The sequence below is a fragment of the Centruroides sculpturatus genome, unplaced genomic scaffold (assembly GCF_000671375.1).
Source record: "Centruroides sculpturatus isolate CEXI.00-Female unplaced genomic scaffold, Cexi_2.0 scaffold288, whole genome shotgun sequence".
Lineage (NCBI taxonomy): Eukaryota > Metazoa > Arthropoda > Arachnida > Scorpiones > Buthidae > Centruroides > Centruroides sculpturatus.
Genome location: NW_019384547.1, coordinates 106,382 through 127,178, shown reverse-complemented (window position 1 = coordinate 127,178; position 20,797 = coordinate 106,382). Strand labels below are relative to the sequence as shown.

Genomic DNA, 20,797 nt, shown 5'->3' with positions numbered 1-20,797 from the left:
AAATGTCGTCGAAATTTAAATAGAAAATTTATAATTTCATTTTTTAACTTTAAAAATGTTTTGAACAAAAACGTGTGTGGAATTAACTGGAACAGATGCAAAAAATATCGCGCTGTACATCTATGTGACGTCAAATTTTACTTCTACATGTTGAAATTTATAAATTAGACTCATAGAAGATAATCCCGTCAGTTGTAATTGAAGTTGCAAATTACTCATTCTCTTCTGCTTTCCAGTTGCAAGTAGAATCATGATGAAGTTCGTGCTGCCGTTTTTCATCTTAAGTACTTATTTATTCATTTTCTATTACCGATTAGTGAAATTTGTTCTTTCTGAATATTTTTCTGGCAATGAATTTATTGTAAAATTTTCTTCAACATTAATATTTTTGTTTTAATCGTAATTTATCTTTAAGATTTAATTCGAAAACAACCCGGAAATTGTGCGTTGGGTTCAATTAATGAAGATATTTCACTTTCTACATTGATTGAAAAGTTTGAAGCAATACCTTCTGTAAGTAAAAACTCTTCATTAATGCAAATAATTAATAGTATATTATGTTTCAGTACGCATTACTGTTAATTATTATACACACTTGGACTTGATTTATACTTCGTATTTCTTGAGCTAGAACATTTATGTACCACCATGTATAAATAGCCATGTTTTGTGCTGGATGACCAAGTCATATTTCTTACAATAACGTAATTAAAGTGTCTTTGTAATAACGACAATTTAGTCGGAAGAATTTTTCATTAAATTCTTAATTCTGCTTTAATTTTAAAATATTTATTATTAATTTTTGTAATGCAAGATTCTAATAAATGTTTTTTTGGAAGATTTTTTAATGTAATTTTGTTGTGATCAAGATCGGACATTAAAGGAAGTAACTTCACTCGTACGAAATTAATTAGAACAATCTTTATTTTACATTAATTTAGAAAATGCATCATTACTTAAGAAATTTACGTTTCGTTTTTAATTGTACTTGTGAATCAAATAGTTTTCTATGGGCTTTTTTAGACAGTTAATACATTATTATTATTCATTAAATGCAGGCTTTCATGTGAAAAGGTCATATTTGGAAAAATGATATCATTATATTATTAGTCATTAGTCATTATGATGATATATAATGACTATATCATTATAGCCAAATGAGATGGCTATAATGATTAGCCATCTCATTTGGCTATAATGATGAACATAAACCTATTATTTTCCAACATATTGCTTCTTAACTTTTTTGTATTTTTAATCATATATTTCAACAATTGTTTGTTTTCATAAAATACCATAGTTTTTTGAAAAAAAAAATTAATTTAATTAATGGATAATTTTCATTAGTTTGGAGTTATTTCTAGTCGATCATGAAGTCATAATAGAGCTAAATTATCAATGGTATAACAGGGCTACCACTGAAGAAGTAATTATTTTACTTAATCGTACTTTTAACAATAAAGTCGTGCCGATCATCTATTAACTGCTTTCAGGGGAAACTTTTGAATTGAAATAACATGACCCAGTTTGCATCGGAAGTTCATATATAGTTAGTTGGGGCTTCCTGCCCCTAAGGTTTCCATATCTCGTCTTGAATTTCACTTAAATAACACCGTTCTCGAGATTAAGGAAAGACAGACGGACAGACGAACGACATTGAGAAACAATTTGAAAAGTTTTTCAAATTGCAGTACAATAAACTAACCAAAATTCATGACAGATAATAAACTTTTAAGTTTGGTAAACAAATTTTATTCAAATTAGATATTTTAAAATACATTATTATAAAGTTATTAAATATAACAATACCTGTATTCAATATTTTTGTCAAAATTTTTCATTTTTACAGATAAAAATAGTATTTTTTTTTTATAAACATGATATATTTCAAAATTTATTTTTTGCAATTTAATCAAAACTCTTTCATACATAGTTGTCAACAAAATGTTTAGATACAAAATAAAACTGATATTAGTTAAAAGTATACTTTGTACTGTACATAGCAATAGTTAATTTTCTCTTCCTTTCTTTTTAATTTTTAAAATGAAAATATCTGAGCTATGAAAATCTGGATGCATTTCTGATATAGGAATGTTTTCAATAACAAATGTTTCTTTAATTGTCTATAAATTAAAAAATATTTTAATTAGACTGCAGGATAAAAATTACATACATATGTATATATAAAGTATAAAGGTTGTTGAAATGAAACATAGACTGGACTATATGGAATATGCAGTGTCATTTGTCACCATATTGCAGTATGTACAGTATAATGACAAAGGTGTATTAGCTGCTATAAGAAATCGCCTGCATTCAAACACAGCACAAGTTTGCATATACCAGATATGGACAAATGCAGCTCTTTTTGAGTTACATGCGGCTCTTGCTGAAAGTGTTAATTTCTGCTTTTTATTATTATTTTTACAATTTTATTTCCACAATTTCCTGAAAATATGTTTATTAAAAAATTCAATATTTGTTTTATATTATATTTATATTATATAATAAAATCGCGGTACAGAATAAAAAAGTACAGAACTGCAGCTCCCATGCATTTTGCAAAACCTACATTTCGACTCCCACTAAACTTTTGCTTGCCCACTCCTTGCATATACCCTCTATATAGGAGGAAGACCGCTGGATGAACCATTCAGTTATAACTACTTGAGTTTTGCTGTCAAACTGGAATCTGCAACCTTTGACAAACTTTTTCAAAGGTCTGCAGACATGGAAGTTACAAAGTGACATACTGAAGATGCGAAGCAAATGCTGCATCACTTTACATCACTTTGGAAGTTCTGTAGTACCTGCCTTACGGTTTCAGACCATTCTTGTGTCATCTTGTAACTTCCATGATTTCAGACCATTAAAAAAGCTTGTCAAAGGTCGCAGATTCCAGTCTGACAGTAAAGCCCAAGTAGCTATAATTAAATGGTTCATCCAACAGTCTTTCTCTTTCTATGCTGAAGTTATATGCAAACTTGTGCCTTGTTGAGACACGTGTCTGAATGCAGTACATGATTTCCCATAACAGCTAACACAACTTTATCATTATGCTGTATATACTGTAATGCTGCTATGGTAACCAGCAGTAACACTCTTAGCACCAGGCAAACAAAACACTTGTCTTGGGTCTGGGCTTAGGGACTTCTGCATTTTGTGAAAATTAAATGAATTAAGTTTAAGTTTAGTCAAGGTATCAAATTTTGAATTTTTAAAAATTATATTAATCTTATAGAAAATTTGCAATTGAAATTGAATCAGCAGAATTGCAAATGCTATAAAATGCATTTTTCAAAACAGTAAGGATTTTGGAAATGGCTGCATTTTTATAATTATATGATGATACTTTGTGTATTTATCAATAAATTTTGTATTTATTAGTTGCAAATTTTGATGTTAAAAAGCCATTTCATACTGTGCTGAATTTATCATCAAATTTAATAACATGCATATTTTATATTTGTCATTTATGAATGTACAGTACATATATAACAAAAATTATTTTTGTGTTATTTATTATAAAATTTGGTATTAAATTAAGCATAGTGGAAAATGGTTTTTATATGTTAACTGTATTATAAATGGACTTCTCTTTTCAGTCAAGCATATATCCATAGCAAGATGATATGACTAACAAAACATGAAAGAAGAAATGATAAAATGTATGGATTCATAAATTATTTAAAAAAATGAAAAACATCAAGATATAAAGTAACTTACTTAATGAAATTAAAATACAGTGGAACCCCGGTTAACGAACTTAATCCGTTCCGCGACTCCGTTCGTTAACTGAATTGTTCGTTAACCGAAGCAATTTTTCCCATAGAAATTAATGCAAATGCAATTAATCCGTTCTAGTCTCCGAAATTTTTGTGATTTTATTTGTAATATACAGTAATTTTTTTTTATGAAAATGTAGGAAAACGTAGTATCTATCATTACAGCAACAAACATGTAAACTTTGTTTAATAAAATACCACTGTACAGTACATACCTTCGTTTGTTGTAGTTGGTGGCAGAAAAGTGGAGACATACAAACCTTAATGCTTAGAAGGGGAATCCCCTCCAAAAAATTAACGGGCAGCACTTCATCGGAAGATTCTTTGAGTCGAAGTCTCTTTCAGTAAAAGAAACCCACCAGTGGCTAAGTGGTCTTCGTACCTTGAACACGGGGAGTTCGTTCGTGAGTTTGCACCTCGCTCAGACGGGCTGGCCATGTGGAGTTTTCCGGGTTTTCTCCGCGTCTGTAATGCCTAAATAGGATCCAGTTTCCCTTAAAAACACCTCCCAGAAGGCATTCCCCCTAGGCAGATCCCCCAAGTCAACACTTGGGCGATATGCCTAGGGGGATCTGTTTGTTAAATTACTGCATTGCCATAACTTAACAAACAAACAAACTCTTTCCGTAAGGAACAAGAAACTGATCTAAAGCTAATTGTCTTACTCTTTAAATCAAAATTTTTCTCAAATGCAATAGCACGTTCTTATTTTCTATTGCCACTATGACTTTTTTTCTTGAATGCCATATTGATTAAATATATAAATCACAAAACTGAAAAAAAGTAGTACAGTATAGCACTCCGAAAAGCAATGCTTAACTCGCACATGCCTAACACCAACTAAAATTTGACACAAAATACTGTTACGTTCGTTATCCGAATTTTGTTCGTTATCCGAGACAAATTTTTTGCAAAATAAAAGTTCGTTAACCGATTTGGTCGTTAACCAGGGCGTTCGTTAACCGGGGTTCCACTGTATTTTGTGACATTTTTTCTGAAAATTCATTATGTACTACTCTAATGCATTGTTTAACTGTGATACATAAAATTAAGGATTCATTTCTAAATTTGTATATGGCTTTAAGAATCTTGTTAGCTCTTTCAATTGCTAATGCCTCTGCAGCACACTGTTTTTCTAAGTTACAGTTTACTCCTGATTATCTGGGCTAATTAACAGTAGTGGAGGCTTGAATAATCCACAAGTCTGTTTTAATGAATGCAAATCGATTTTTCTTTTATTTAGTTTTTATCTATTTCAGATTAAATTTAACATAACAGTTTATATATTATGAATAAAATACACTTTAACAATAATGATTAATTAATTAACAGTAAATTCAGAAAAATTTATTGAACTAGCACCATGCAGTTCACAATCGATTTCTTATACAGTAAAACTTGTCCAAAAAAAACCCCAAGTACAATGAAAACCTGCCTAAATGGGAAAGTCTTCAGAACAGAGCAATTTTCTATGTTAAAAAAAAAACTTATGCAAAATAAAAACCTGTCAAACCAGAAAAATATTCAGTATGGTAAGATTCCAGTTTACACAGATTTTATTGAGTTATTAACCAAGGATGACAGATTGCCAGCTAGATATTGTCATAAAATGTCATTAATTCTGTGATATCAATGATAGTCCTGAATCACTTTTTCTTGTTCTATTTTTCAGATCTTGCTCTATTGTGTTAAAAGTGTAATTTTTCAGAATCACTTAATTTGAAAAAACCAATTCAAATTACAGTCTACTGAGAACAAAGAGAGACATGAGAGAGAGAACACAAGGTTGTGTTCTCTCTCTCTCGTGTCTCACAAGGTTGTGTTCTCTATCTCCATTCTCATTCCAAGCAACTTACATTCAATAAATAAAAAATGCAAACATTTCATAACTCTATTCAAAAACTTTACAGGTACTTAAAGGTACCTTTAAAGTATGATACAGCATGCTTAATAATATGCAGGAAAAAATGAAAAGGATTTACAAATGAAAATTAATCAGCGATAAGTTTCTCTTTACACTTTTGTTTTAAAATAAGTGGCATGTACAATTAAAAAGTCTTCATCAAAGCAGTTTTGTGTTCATATTATGTAAGCATAATTAATATTTTGCTTAAAATCTTACTTCCATTGGTTGTAAATTTATTAATATAGACAATGAAGATTTTGCTAATTCCTCATCATAATTTTCAGGCATATATTGATATATTGCTCAACATCTTTGTAATGTAATACAGTAATACCCCGAACTTACGCGATAGGTGGGACCAAGTGATAACCGCGTAAGTCAAATTCGCGTAAGTCGGGGTATAATTTCTCAATTTGTGTAAAATCCAAGTCAGATGTATGTAAGCTAATAAATGTTCTGGTTAATCTTATCTCATCGTTTGATTCGGTTACGGTTACAAGAAATCACCACATAGAGTCTCTCAAGTCTCCATAGATATAAATAACAAACAGAAATAAATAACACAAAATAAATTGCAGCTATGTGTCGATTCCGCGCGACATTGTCGAACATGTAAGCCGAACAATAGTATGGGGGAATGAATAATCAAACGTTGCGGGGCGCTCAAACAAAAGACGAATCGACGAGATTTGAATATTGCGTAACTCCGGGTTTGCATAAGTCGGGGTAGTGTAAGTCGAGGTATAACTGTATATTATAAAATAATAAACCAGACTGAATTATATTAGAGTAAATGTCTACTAAATGAAACAGTAGTCAATAAAATAGTAGAACCATTCATCATCATGTAAACTAATATTGTATAGTTAATGCCATGATGATCATAAAGTCTGTTACAAATTCTCATTATCATCAAAATATGATCTTTTTAATAAAAATGAACATAAAATATTAATTATATTTTACCTTGATGGGTAGTCGCACAGCACACTTGTAATTGACCACCACTTCAGCCAGGCGGCATTACGTGTGCAACCACCTCATGGCACAAGTCACCGTCAGCAGAAAACTTTGCAGTGCTACCATCATCATCTTAATATATTACTTAATTTCATCATAACAAGCAGGTAAAACTTATTGTAATATTTCAATGATATCTATTTCTTCAAATAATCTCTTTTGAGTTTCCATGTTTGTTCAGTTGCTTGAAATTGTGAGTTAGAATACTATAATACCAAATGCAGATGACAAAAATCATCACTCATAAGTGGACATACAACAATATAATATGAGGAAAACAGGAAATACAAACAATAACATTTTGTTCTATTTCATTTAATTTTAAGTATATTAGAATGCCATCTTGTGACAATATTAAAAACTATAGAAAGAAAAAAATACATTTATCTAAAAATTTTAAAAATTGTTGTTAAAAAAATATATGGACCTGTGTAGTAACACCATGTTTTATAAAGTCTAATCTATGTTTCATTTAAACAACCCTTATATAAGATTTAATTTATTTAGATTAAACAACTTAGAAATTCATAATATGAAATATTTTAAGATTTTAACTCAAATATAAAATAATACTTACATCAAAAAATTCAGTTTGTAATAAGTTACTGTTATGAAAACTTCTTTCTTCGTAAGATAGTAAAATTTCAGTATTAGAATCACTCAGCATTGATAAAGTATTCACTAATGGCTTTAGAGACTAGAAATATTGAAAAATATTACATTATTTGGATAAAATTCTGTAAAATAATACATTAAACTTTAAAAATATATATATAATTAATCAATCTATTTGACTATTCAAAGCACAAAAAATCATTTACAATATTTGAAAAAATTAAACTTTAATTCTTGAACTGAACTTGAAATAATGAAATATGATTAACTGAAATAATACTTTTTTTGAATGGAGAAACAAACATTCAAAAGAATTCTCTGAAGAAATTAAAAATAAAAATATTTGAATGTATATATTTATTGTCAGAAGTGATCCTATATATATAAACAAAAAAGTGCCTCATGCTTTCAGGGACCTTGAAAATTTGGTAGTATATTTCAGTATTTAAATCAACAAATTGGTAACCATTAAAAATATTATTTTACTATTACCAGTATCTGTTGCATTTATAGAACAATCATTTTTAGAGTTAAAACTGATCAAGACTTTCTTTACTTTTGATCTTGTCTGTTGAAAGAGATATTTCTACAGAACCATGCTTTTTGGTATATATGATGTAATTTCCATAGCTTTACTGTAATTACAAATCATAATTTTGGTGAGAATATTTCTATTTTACTTTAAACTTACAAGACTTCTTAACACTATTAAATTATAATATTTTATGTTTCTTCAAATTAAAATCACATAACCCAATAATCATTTCTAAACTTATTGTGATAGTGTCCTACTTTTTTGGATTAATAAGATACCATGTGCAAGATATTAAAAAAGATGATGATAAAGTAATTATATATTTCTTCTAAATCATTTCTAATCAATTGTCATTCAAACTGTCTGAAACAGAATAAACAACTTATATCCACTTATTCTTAGTAGAGAAACATTTGGGATAATACATTACTTATCAAGAATAGTAAAAGAAATGTCAAATATAAAATGAGTATAATTTCAATTATCAAAATTACCTTGTTACTTTACTATTTTAATGTTAAAATACATTATGATAATTAACTTTACTAAACAATACTACTTCCAATACACCGTAACTTCAACAGACTTACTTCTAGAATAACCAGAACGGTGCTAAAATCGCTTTAATTTGTTTCACTAACATTTTCGAACCTTCTGGTTCTTCTTCAGGTGTGAAGAAGAACCAGAAGGTTCGAAAACGTTAGTGAAACAAATTAAAGCAATTTTAGCACTGTTTTGGTTATTCTAGAAGTAAGTCAATTAACTTTACTGTTGAAAGCAGTTGTCACATAAGAATGTTCTATTTCATTTTCAATATGATTTCATTTTGTAAATTAATTTTGAAATAAACCATAATTAACACAAGAAATAATTTATAGAGAAATATTTAATTATAATAAAAAGTATAGTATAGTTTATGTTTAAAAACACACACAAAAACAAACAAGCACTAAAGTGTGAAAGTACGTACATTCCTTTGATAGTAATGATATGTGACCAGAGGATCAGCACCTCTTTGGTGCCTTGTCAGGACTGAGTAAGGATGTCACTGTGTTGCACGAGACACGTTGGTGACATCTCCTTACTCAGTCCTGATGAGGCACCAAAGAGGTGCCAACCCTCTGGTCACAAATACCTTTGCCTTCCATTATTATTAGGCACTTTCAAGCAGAATTTTAGTTAATCAAGTTGAAACAGTTTACAAATTATTTACAATATCACAACAGTAAGATGCACACAGTGTAATCACAAATGAACAAATTTTTAGATGCAAAAAAAAGATTTTTTTCATAATTTAGGTAAAATTTATATTATATATAGCAATGATTGAATAATGACTTTTCTTGCAAATAACTGTTTTAAAATGTTTCTATTAAAATATTTTAAGAGAATGAAAACAATTGTATTGAACTTTTACATTCAAATTTGCATTTCTTAACATTTAAAAATACAAAAATTCTACATTTTTTAGAACATGACAAGTACTGTACATACATAACTAACAAATGCCATTAAAATGTTAATCATTCCAATTATTTTATAATTGCATAAGTAACATTAAATAATTAAAAATGAATTATAACTAACATCATTCTACAACTCAGTTTTTAGAGATAAAGTTGTGCTTCTTTCAGAACAAAAACGCTTGTACAAAGAAAAGCTTCTTTCAATAATCACTGAAACATACTTCATTTTTAACTCTAAATTCTATACTTTGTCTTCCTTAACTAATTTCTCAATATTTGGGTTCTTTGCCAAACTTTGTTGCAATTTGTCTAATGTAGAACTGTCCAATTTGCTTACTGCTTACTAAATAATTTTCCACTGTTATTCAAAAAAGAAGCTTGTTTTTCTTTTAATAGCTGTTTTACACTTTGGCACAGAAACTTAAATGTCAGAAACACAATAAAGATTGTCCTGAAGTTTAGTTTCCTTCATTAATACCTTTGTGTTTGTACATTTGTAAGAACTCTACTTATCTAAACTTTTTACAAATGCAAATTTTTTGAAAATTTTTAGTGTAGAAGGCTGCATTCTTAATCCATGTACTCCATCTGGTAACTAGATGATTTGGCATGGTCAGATCAATTCTCTCTTTATAAATGTTTATAGAAAAAATATTCACACCTTAGAAATCAACTCCAGCAATAGTTCAACAAAAACATTTTCAATCTAATTTAATAGGTCTTCATCAATTGAAAATGTTTTTTTTTTTTTTTTTTCATGAAGCTTTTTTGCTGGAGTTGATTTCTAAGGTGTAAATTTATTTTCTGGCATTCCCTCCAGTTTCTGTATGTTGATATTGACAGGAAACTAACAAAACTTTTTTCATTAATGAATTCATTTTGTGAGTATTCTGAGCAAATAGTTTCATACACAGTGCAAAGTGTGGCCAAGCAGGACACATGGCTTAAATTAGGGTAAAGAAGTTTTATATTAGACCCTGCTACCAGCATATATGCTGCTTGATCAGTAACTAACAGCCAACTTTTACATTAAAGCCAAATGATTTGCTGGATTGATTATCATGCTTTGAGATATTTATATATGCATACTTTTACATATTCAATCAATCAATTTATTAATTCCTTTAAGAGTTAAAACCCCTGGAATGGGAGAAAATACATTATATACTTTTACATATTTAATTTTTGAAAGCCATTTGGTCAAGCATGCATCATTAAATAATTGCATAATGGTTTTTGTATTGAGTTTTCCATGTGGTACTGTACATTTTATTGGGGAAATGGGTTTCCCCATTAAGTGGAGTAACCAAAACATTTAAAACATGCCATTTTAAGGAATGTGATCTTGTCCATTATCAAGACAACTGAATGGCCTCCAATAATTGTCAAAATCTTATTCATTGTATCTAGACTATTAATGATGCCATCTATGTTCTTGTGAATACAGATGGCTTCACAGTAGATAATTATAAGTTATAAAAGTTGTAATACCTGAAAGAGAGTCAAGTTTTTTAAGAAATAGGGGAGGAAAAATGAACCATAAGCTACGAAGGTGAAATTTATAGATTCATCTGCACATAGTGCTTTTAGACGAAATTATCATAGACTTAATTGGATTTTATTTGACCTCAAATGTTTTCATTGCATGCCAGTTACCCTTCATTTTCAATATGATTTCATTTTGTAAATTAATTTTGAAATAAACCATAATTAACACAAGAAATAATTTATAGAGAAATATTTAATTATAATAAAAAGTATAGTATAGTTTATGTTTAAAAACACACACAAAAACAAACAAGCACTAAAGTGTGAAAGTACGTACATTCCTTTGATAGTAATGATATGTGACCAGAGGATCAGCACCTCTTTGGTGCCTTGTCAGGACTGAGTAAGGATGTCACTGTGTTGCACGAGACACGTTGGTGACATCTCCTTACTCAGTCCTGATGAGGCACCAAAGAGGTGCCAACCCTCTGGTCACAAATACCTTTGCCTTCCATTATTATTAGGCACTTTCAAGCAGAATTTTAGTTAATCAAGTTGAAACAGTTTACAAATTATTTACAATATCACAACAGTAAGATGCACACAGTGTAATCACAAATGAACAAATTTTTAGATGCAAAAAAAAGATTTTTTTCATAATTTAGGTAAAATTTATATTATATATAGCAATGATTGAATAATGACTTTTCTTGCAAATAACTGTTTTAAAATGTTTCTATTAAAATATTTTAAGAGAATGAAAACAATTGTATTGAACTTTTACATTCAAATTTGCATTTCTTAACATTTAAAAATACAAAAATTCTACATTTTTTAGAACATGACAAGTACTGTACATACATAACTAACAAATGCCATTAAAATGTTAATCATTCCAATTATTTTATAATTGCATAAGTAACATTAAATAATTAAAAATGAATTATAACTAACATCATTCTACAACTCAGTTTTTAGAGATAAAGTTGTGCTTCTTTCAGAACAAAAACGCTTGTACAAAGAAAAGCTTCTTTCAATAATCACTGAAACATACTTCATTTTTAACTCTAAATTCTATACTTTGTCTTCCTTAACTAATTTCTCAATATTTGGGTTCTTTGCCAAACTTTGTTGCAATTTGTCTAATGTAGAACTGTCCAATTTGCTTACTGCTTACTAAATAATTTTCCACTGTTATTCAAAAAAGAAGCTTGTTTTTCTTTTAATAGCTGTTTTACACTTTGGCACAGAAACTTAAATGTCAGAAACACAATAAAGATTGTCCTGAAGTTTAGTTTCCTTCATTAATACCTTTGTGTTTGTACATTTGTAAGAACTCTACTTATCTAAACTTTTTACAAATGCAAATTTTTTGAAAATTTTTAGTGTAGAAGGCTGCATTCTTAATCCATGTACTCCATCTGGTAACTAGATGATTTGGCATGGTCAGATCAATTCTCTCTTTATAAATGTTTATAGAAAAAATATTCACACCTTAGAAATCAACTCCAGCAATAGTTCAACAAAAACATTTTCAATCTAATTTAATAGGTCTTCATCAATTGAAAATGTTTTTTTTTTTTTTTTTTCATGAAGCTTTTTTGCTGGAGTTGATTTCTAAGGTGTAAATTTATTTTCTGGCATTCCCTCCAGTTTCTGTATGTTGATATTGACAGGAAACTAACAAAACTTTTTTCATTAATGAATTCATTTTGTGAGTATTCTGAGCAAATAGTTTCATACACAGTGCAAAGTGTGGCCAAGCAGGACACATGGCTTAAATTAGGGTAAAGAAGTTTTATATTAGACCCTGCTACCAGCATATATGCTGCTTGATCAGTAACTAACAGCCAACTTTTACATTAAAGCCAAATGATTTGCTGGATTGATTATCATGCTTTGAGATATTTATATATGCATACTTTTACATATTNTCTGGGAATGGAACCGCTTGGCCACTTTAATAGTATCAATATATTATCTTCTCGACTATAACACAAAGTCACTGCTCAAAAATGCCTTTCGTAATAATAATAGGCAAAAATATTTACCCATTTTAGTGCATTTTAATTAATATATATTAAAGCATTTTTATATAGTTGTTATATACTTATTATTTTGCTTTTGAGTTCATACTTGATAAATAATAATTTTTAGGAAACAACAGGAAAATGTAAAAGATATCAAACTTTAAATTATTAGAATTATATGCTACATAATTTATCAAATTTAGCTATTTCTGAACTTTAAATCCATCACCTTGTAATTTCATAAAGAATTATTGCCTACAAGCTTCAATCACTTAGCTTCTCATTTGTCATATTTATCAGATTTATAATTAAGGCAATTAAAGTAGAATTTGCCTATATAATTAATCACAAATGATTGAATCTTCTCACTTTTTCATAATATATACAATCTCCAACTAAAAGCAGATCTGGCTGTGAAAAATTTGAATTAGTTTCTCCCCATTTAAGTACATCAGCTTTGACAGATCCCAAAAAATGATGTTTGTTTTCCTCAATGTTAATCTCCAGAAGAGGCAGTAATTCCGGAAGGTCAGTCAAAATAACATTTCCACTGAAATAGGATACAGTTATTAATTGTTTAGAAATGCATTATATGTATATGTATACATACTGTAGGTATTCACCCGATACATGCGGCAACAAGTCCAACTAAACCAGTTCCGGATCCTATATCTATTACATTCTTCCCCAGAAGTAATGGATATTCATTGTTACTTGTCATGTTTAAATAGTCTAAATATTTTGCTAGTACTAATCCTGCATCCTGAAGAAAATATGGCCCGCAGGCTATGATAAGTTGGACAGCGCTGACAGTGATAAAGTCACTGTCAAAGTCACTGTCACTGCTACAAAGGCAAAATCTATTTTTTACTTAATTTACTTTCAAATAATGTACTTGAACATAAATTAGCTNGTTCCGGAGCGTTGTGACGCAGTCCGGAGGGACTGCGTCACAGCGCTCTGGAATAGATTTTGCTACAAACGCAAAATCTATTTTTTACTTAATTTACTTTCAAATAATGTAAATAATCTATATAGTACTTGAACATAAATTAGGTAACTCTCACACTTTTTACTTTTATTTATACAAGCTAATCATTATTGAAAAAGTTAAAAATTTCAATGTTTTTGCTATGGTTTAGAATATATTAAATCTCCCAATTCTTTTTCAAGATCAACCAAAATTGATTTCAATTCTAAAGAATTTCTTTCCTTTATTTTTGATCATATTGACATATTTTACCATCCCAAACATTANATATTTTGCTAGTACTAATCCTGCATCCCAAACAACGCAACCGACATCTCCAACTTCACACTGATTAATTTTAAGCACCACATTAACACTTTCAACTTCTACTTCCCGGGAAAACGTGCTCTCTACCGCTGCCATATTGATTTCCTCCATAAAAAAAATCCTACGCGTTGTTGCCAGATGTGTAATTCATAATACAAAAACGTAATATGCACAACCTACGCAGCTTACGAGATTGAGACAGGCCGGGAAATTTGACGTCAAACAATAGCGCAGTGCTGCCACCTTCACAATAGCATGACACTATACTAATACAAAATCCAGTCACTAGTAATTACAATATGCTAGCTACTTGGTAGCTAGCATACTTTTACAAATTTTAGAAACAAATTATTATATGGATTAACCACTCTAAAACAGATCCCAAAAATGAAATTGCAATGCACACTTACATTTCTAGCTAATTATTTATGAAAAATAAGAATACATTAAACAAATTTGTTCACATTGCAAATATTTCTTAGGAAGATGTAGATGAGTAACAAAACCTAACATAAAATTTGATAACAGTGATCAGCGCTGTCCAACTGGCGGCCCACGGGCCGTATAAGGCCTGCCAAATAATTTTTACGGCCCGCAAGTACATTTTACTATGAATAAATTTATGTTACTAAATTATTATTATTAATAAAATTATTTTACTACCGTGTTTCCCCGAAAATAAGACAGTGTCTTATATTAATTTTTGCTCTGAAAAATGCGCTGTCTTATTTTCAGGAAATGTCTTTATTTTCCAGGAAGAAGAATTCACATTTATTATTGAACAAAAAAATTCCCAAGTCGAACTTAGACGAGAGTGACGTATATCCGGTGTGTCGAACTGTCGCCTTTTTATAGCGTCAACATCGGACTCGCTGACCAATTAGTGCTTACTGAACCGTAGCACTTTGCAAATGTCATGTGGTTTATCAACCTTCTTGGCCCCCGAAATGTTTGGTGAAGAAAATATGGCCCGCAGGCTATGATAAGTTGGACAGCGCTGACAGTGATAAAGTCACTGTCAAAGTCACTGTCACTGCTACAAAGGCAAAATCTATTTTTTACTTAATTTACTTTCAAATAATGTAAATAATCTATATAGTACTTGAACATAAATTACGTAACTCTCACACTTTTTACTTTTATTTATACAAGCTAATCATTATTGAAAAAGTTAAAAATTTCAATGTTTTTGCTATGGTTTAGAATATATTAAATCTCCCAATTCTTTTTCAAGATCAACCAAAATTGATTTCAATTCTAAAGAATTTCTTTCCTTTATTTTTGATCATATTGACATATTTTACCATCCCAAACATTACATTTTAAAGTTGCATAATAAACAAAGTCTCCTTGAACCCTTGTTCAAACCAAATTCATTCCTTCCACTAATATTTAGTGATTGCTCCATGGATAAATTTCGATTAGATAAGACTTTCTAATTACATCAAAATTAGTTGGCATTTCTTGGATAAAAACTATAACTATTGTTTTAGTTCTGTCAATTCAGTTATTTGTTACCAGTTAATATTTGAAGTTTGAACTGGTTTCTCACAGAGATAATTCAAAAATCTAATGAAGTGTTTGAAATTCTATTACAAATGTTTTTACAAAAGATATATGGCTTTTGAAATTTGGAACTAAAAATCTATTAATGGCACCAGTGCCGGCCCGAGGAAAATTTTAGAATGGAGCGAGATCCTATTATGGAGCCCCTCTTGGTTGCCCCTAATTTATACCCTTTAATTTTCTTAAACACTGTGGTGCCCCCAAAAACTTAGCACCTGGAGCGGTTGCTCCGTTCGCTTTATGGTAGGGCCAGTTCTGAATGGCACCATGCACAAATTTATTTTTTAAATAGAAATTCAAATTCCTAGTTTATTCTTAATTAATTAATGTAATTTAGACTCAAAAATTCATTGACGTTCATAGGTAACATTGAAGAGCTTTAATAGTTAGTTTGTTTAGTTAAGTTATGGCAACACAATACTTGGGTGATCTGCCTAGAGAAGATGCCTTCCGGGAGATCTTTTTAAGAGTAACTGGCCCCTATTCAGGCATTACAGACATGGAGAAAACCTGGAAAACTCCACGTGGCCAGCCTGTCCTGGCGAGGTGCAAACCCACGACCGAACTCCCAGTGTTCTGGGAACAGAACCGCTTGGCCACTTTAATAGTATCAATATATTATCTTCTCGACTATGACACAAAGTCACTGCTCAAAAATGCCTTTCATAATAATAATAATACAGTAGAACCTCAAAAACTCGGCTCTCGATAACCCGGCACTCCGGATAACTCGGCCACACCCTGGCAGGGCAAAAAAATCCTTAGTTAATTAATTTTCATTATAGACAGTTTTATAAAAGTATAAAAGCTCTCGTAAAGTATTTTTCTGAGGTCTGTCTTATCAGGTAAATTACTGTACACAGTGTATACATTAATTTTCATTTTCATGTAGTAAAGGCTCTATGCCTTCATAAAGGACGTACTTTTCCTTTGTTTAAGGGTATTTGGGCAGTTTATTCTCTGTTATATTCTCAAGTAAACAATACATACAAGTACAGTACAGTATTTTCTGAGGAAACACTCGTACTTATTTTTTTTAACCCCATTCCCGATAACCCAGCATTTTCACAAACTCGGCCACCCTTCGGTCCACATTAGGCCGAGTTTTCGAGGTTCTACTGTAATAGGCAAAAATATTTACCCATTTTAGTGCATTTTAATTAATATATATTAAAGCATTTTTATATAGTTGTTATATACTTATTATTTTGGTTTTGAGTTCATATTTGATAAATAATAATTTTTAGGAAACAACAGGAAAATGTAAAAGATATCAAACTTTAAATTATTAGAATTATATGCTACATAATTTATCAAATTTAGCTATTTCTGAACTTTAAATCCATCACCTTGTAATTTCATAAAGAATTATTGCCTACAAGCTTCAATCACTTAGCTTCTCATTTGTCATATTTATCAGATTTATAATTAAGGCAATTAAAGTAGAATTTGCCTATATAATTAATCACAAATGATTGAATCTTCTCACTTTTTCATAATATATACAATCTCCAACTAAAAGCAGATCTGGCTGTGAAAAATTTGAATTAGTTTCTCCCCATTTAAGTACATCAGCTTTGACAGATCCCAAAAAATGATGTTTGTTTTCCTCAATGTTAATCTCCAGAAGAGGCAGTAATTCCGGAAGGTCAGTCAAAATAACATTTCCACTGAAATAGGATACAGTTATTAATTGTTTAGAAATGCATTATATGTATATGTATACATACTGTAGGTATTCACCCGATACATGCGGCAACAAGTCCAACTAAACCAGTTCCGGATCCTATATCTATTACATTCTTCCCCAGAAGTAATGGATATTCATTGTTACTTGTCATGTTTAAATAGTCTAAATATTTTGCTAGTACTAATCCTGCATCCCAAACAACGCAACCGACATCTCCAACTTCACACTGATTAATTTTAAGCACCACATTAACACTTTCAACTTCTACTTCCCGGGAAAACGTGCTCTCTACCGCTGCCATATTGATTTCCTCCATAAAAAAAATCCTACGCGTTGTTGCCAGATGTGTAATTCATAATACAAAAACGTAATATGCACAACCTACGCAGCTTACGAGATTGAGACAGGCCGGGAAATTTGACGTCAAACAATAGCGCAGTGCTGCCACCTTCACAATAGCATGACGGGAATGCGCTTAGAAGTAAAAATGATTCACCAAGCTAATTGGCTGAAAGTTATCACGTGACTCAACGTCACTGCCCCCTCTCTCTCTCTCCCGCATCGATACTTAATTGCATTACTCGTATCGGACAAAAAAAAAACTAAGAACGAGTTGTGTAACTTTTCCGGCTGTTATGAGATTTTATTTTAAAAATAATTTTTTTATATTATTAATCATAACAAATAAATAAAATCGTGTGACGCCATCTGTTATAAGATTTTGTTATAATTGCCCGATTTTGCAGTCGGGCATTTTTAATTATTGTATTATAAAATGGCAAAACGCTTGATTTTGAGGGTAGAGATGAGTTTTATATTAAAAAATACAAAAAAAAAACTAAATTCTAACAAGTAAAATCTTTATTAAGCCCGACTGCACTAGAGATATGACAAGTGATCAACCTTTATTATCCTCTCGACCTTTAACCACGAAAATTTAAAAACATCAATGCTTCTTATACACAAGCTACCAAGCCAAGTTTCGTTTCTTAATCTTTACCACATTTTGAGATATTACAGAGGTTGCGGCGGACGTTTCTGCGATGAAAACGTAGGGCGAAACCTCTCTATTAAACTAGTGTGACCATTTATTTTTTCCCTCAAAATGGGACATCTACTAATTTTTAGGTAATAGTATGAGTATTCAAGAAAACGCATATTTCTTCATATTTTTTTATTTATTAACGAAGAGAGAAGGAATGAACATGTAAAAATGAATAATTTATATGATCTTATATTTTTCTGAAAAACAGATTTGCTTTAGTATATTTGGTGTTGATTTCAAATAAGCATGAAATTCTTGGTAGGATTTCTTAAAATTTACTTTGGTAATTAACATTGCTTTAAGAACTACGACTTTCAACTGTGTTTTTTCGCTTATTCATAATAGAAAAGACCCTTTCAACGGGTGCAATAGTGCCGGGAAGACATAAAATATATTCATTAATTATACGAAAGTTCGTATGATTTAAACTGTGAAAACATTTGAACAATTCAACCCAACGACTTTTTCGGTTGAAACATTTCCAGTGTTCCATTCTGTCACTTTTTTCGATGTAATGTAGTTAGAAACAAGTGAATACTTGTCAAATACTTCTGTATCTTGGTTACAATTAATAAATCCCCAAGTTAATCAATACATCCATTACACTTTGAATTTCTCCTCACGTAAATATTTTGGTTAAATTCGCCCATTCAAATATTTCTAATACTTCAAAGAACAAAGTCCACAGCTCCGAATATTCTTTGCTTATTTTATAGAAGTCAACAGCTGTAGTTTTCATACATTATTTATCAACACCACTGCAGCCACTTTAATGCAATTTTGCTATTAATTGCAGATAATTAAAAATGATGTGATAAATATTACCAGTTTCACTGTTGGAAGAGAAAACCTTTACCTAAACTTTTTATACGTTCTCCGTAGAGTCTGTCTATTTCAAGTTATTAACTACCGTCCTTCTTCTCGAAGGCTTTGTAGATTTCTTCTTCCAAGTTGTTTCGGCCGAGGCACTATTTTCTCTCAATGGCGTCCTTTTCATTTCTTTTATCAGTGAGCAAATTGTAGGGTTTTTCTAAAATCCTACAATTTTCTCATTCCTTAGAATTCTGTGCTTACTACTTATCTCCTTTATAGATCGAACAGTGGGCCTTGTGGTATTTGACTACCACAGCGTGTGATAGAACTTCCTGTGCTGAAACGTTTGGAAGGATGAATATCTACAAACTGTTTAAGATAAAGATGACATGAATATCGACGGCCGAGCGGTCAAGCCTATCGCTCTGGGGGACCCGGGTTCGAATCCGAACGGGTCGAAAAATCCCCAGGAATTTTTCGGGGGGTGGTCCGTTCGGATATGTCGGGCCCCGTCCCTCACTAACGTAATGGGCTTGCAAAAAGAGGCCCCTTAGTGCCACAGGGCGGAAAGAGTTAAAAAAAAGTATGTTACTGTAACATTTATATGTTACTGTAGGCCTATAATAGTACAATTTAGTTAGTTAAGTTATGGCAATGTTATACTTGGGCGTTCTGTCTAGGGGGATGCCTTCTGGGAGGTCTTTTTAAGGGTTTAAGGGAAACTGGCCCCTATTTAGGCGTTACAGGCGTAAAGAAAACCCGGAAAACTCCACATGGCCAGCCAGTCCGAACGAGGCGCAAACCCACGACCAAACTACCAGTGTTCAGGGTATGAAGACTGCTTGGCCACTGGTGGGCCGTACAATTCAGCAAATTCGCTGTAGAGGAAATTGCCGTGAACTTTGATGTTAAACACAATAATATAACGAAACGATTACGTTGTCTCAGTTTATATGAAAATATACAGGGAGGGATGCAATAGGTGAGAGGCCCGATTGAATTTTTTTTTTTTTTGCGGGGCCTCTCAAACTTTAAATAACAAAATTAATTAACAGTTAATTTACATATTGAAATATAGATTTTACATATTTATTAAAACAAAATCCAAGATCTAATTATAAAAATCAAAAGTCATGAAAGTAGACAAATTTCTACATTAAAAAACCTGTACCAAATATAAATACAGTAGAGCCTCGAAAACTCGGCACTCGATAACCCGGCACTCCGGATAACTCGACCACATCCTGGCAGGGCAAAAAAAATCCTTAGTTAATTAATTTTCATTATAGACAGCTTTATAAAAGTATAAAACCTCTCATAAAGTATTTTTCTGAGGTCTGTCTAATCAGGTAAATTACTGTACACAGTGTATTCATTAATTTTCATTTTCATGTAGTAAAGGCTCTATGTCTTCATAAAAAATGTACTTTTCCTTTGTTTAAGGGTATTTGGGCAGTTTATTCTCTGTTATATTCTCAAGTAAACAATACATACAAGTACAGTACAGTATTTTCTGAGGAAACACTCGTACTTATTTTTTT

The 20,797-nt window shown here is 30.8% G+C and overlaps 1 protein-coding gene across 3 annotated transcripts; it reads right to left on the bottom strand.

The window, feature by feature from the left end:
* Window positions 1-1,882: 1,882 nt before the first annotated feature.
* On the bottom strand, window positions 1,883-17,966 carry LOC111623536 (protein-lysine methyltransferase METTL21D-like). 3 transcript variants are annotated; one of them, XM_023366144.1, is made up of 5 exons: window positions 17,550-17,966; window positions 13,469-13,566; window positions 13,215-13,395; window positions 7,289-7,408; window positions 1,883-2,123 (listed from the first exon to the last, which is right to left on the bottom strand). In XM_023366144.1, exons 1-5 carry the CDS (start codon window positions 17,712-17,714, stop codon window positions 2,010-2,012), a joined length of 678 nt encoding a protein of 225 aa, XP_023221912.1. In that variant the 5' UTR covers window positions 17,715-17,966; the 3' UTR covers window positions 1,883-2,009. The 3 variants fall into 3 exon arrangements, with proteins under 3 accessions (XP_023221912.1, XP_023221910.1, XP_023221911.1); XM_023366142.1 differs by lacking the exon at window positions 17,550-17,966 and adding an exon at window positions 14,131-14,387 and having other exon boundaries at window positions 13,469-13,608; XM_023366143.1 differs by lacking the exons at window positions 13,215-13,395; window positions 13,469-13,566 and adding an exon at window positions 17,198-17,378 and having other exon boundaries at window positions 17,452-17,966.
* Between the last annotated feature and the right edge of the window lie 2,831 nt (window positions 17,967-20,797).

Coding starts and splice junctions, on each gene's coding strand:
- LOC111623536 (XM_023366143.1), bottom strand. CDS start 17,714: ATGGAGGAAATCAATATGGCAGCGGTAGAGAGCACGTTTTCCCGGGAA. Junction 17,379..17,451: donor CTTGTTGCCGCATGTATCGG/GTGAATACCTAC, acceptor ATCCTATTTCAG/TGGAAATGTTATTTTGACTG. Junction 7,409..17,197: donor ATTGTATATATTATGAAAAA/GTGAGAAGATTC, acceptor CAATATTTCTAG/TCTCTAAAGCCATTAGTGAA.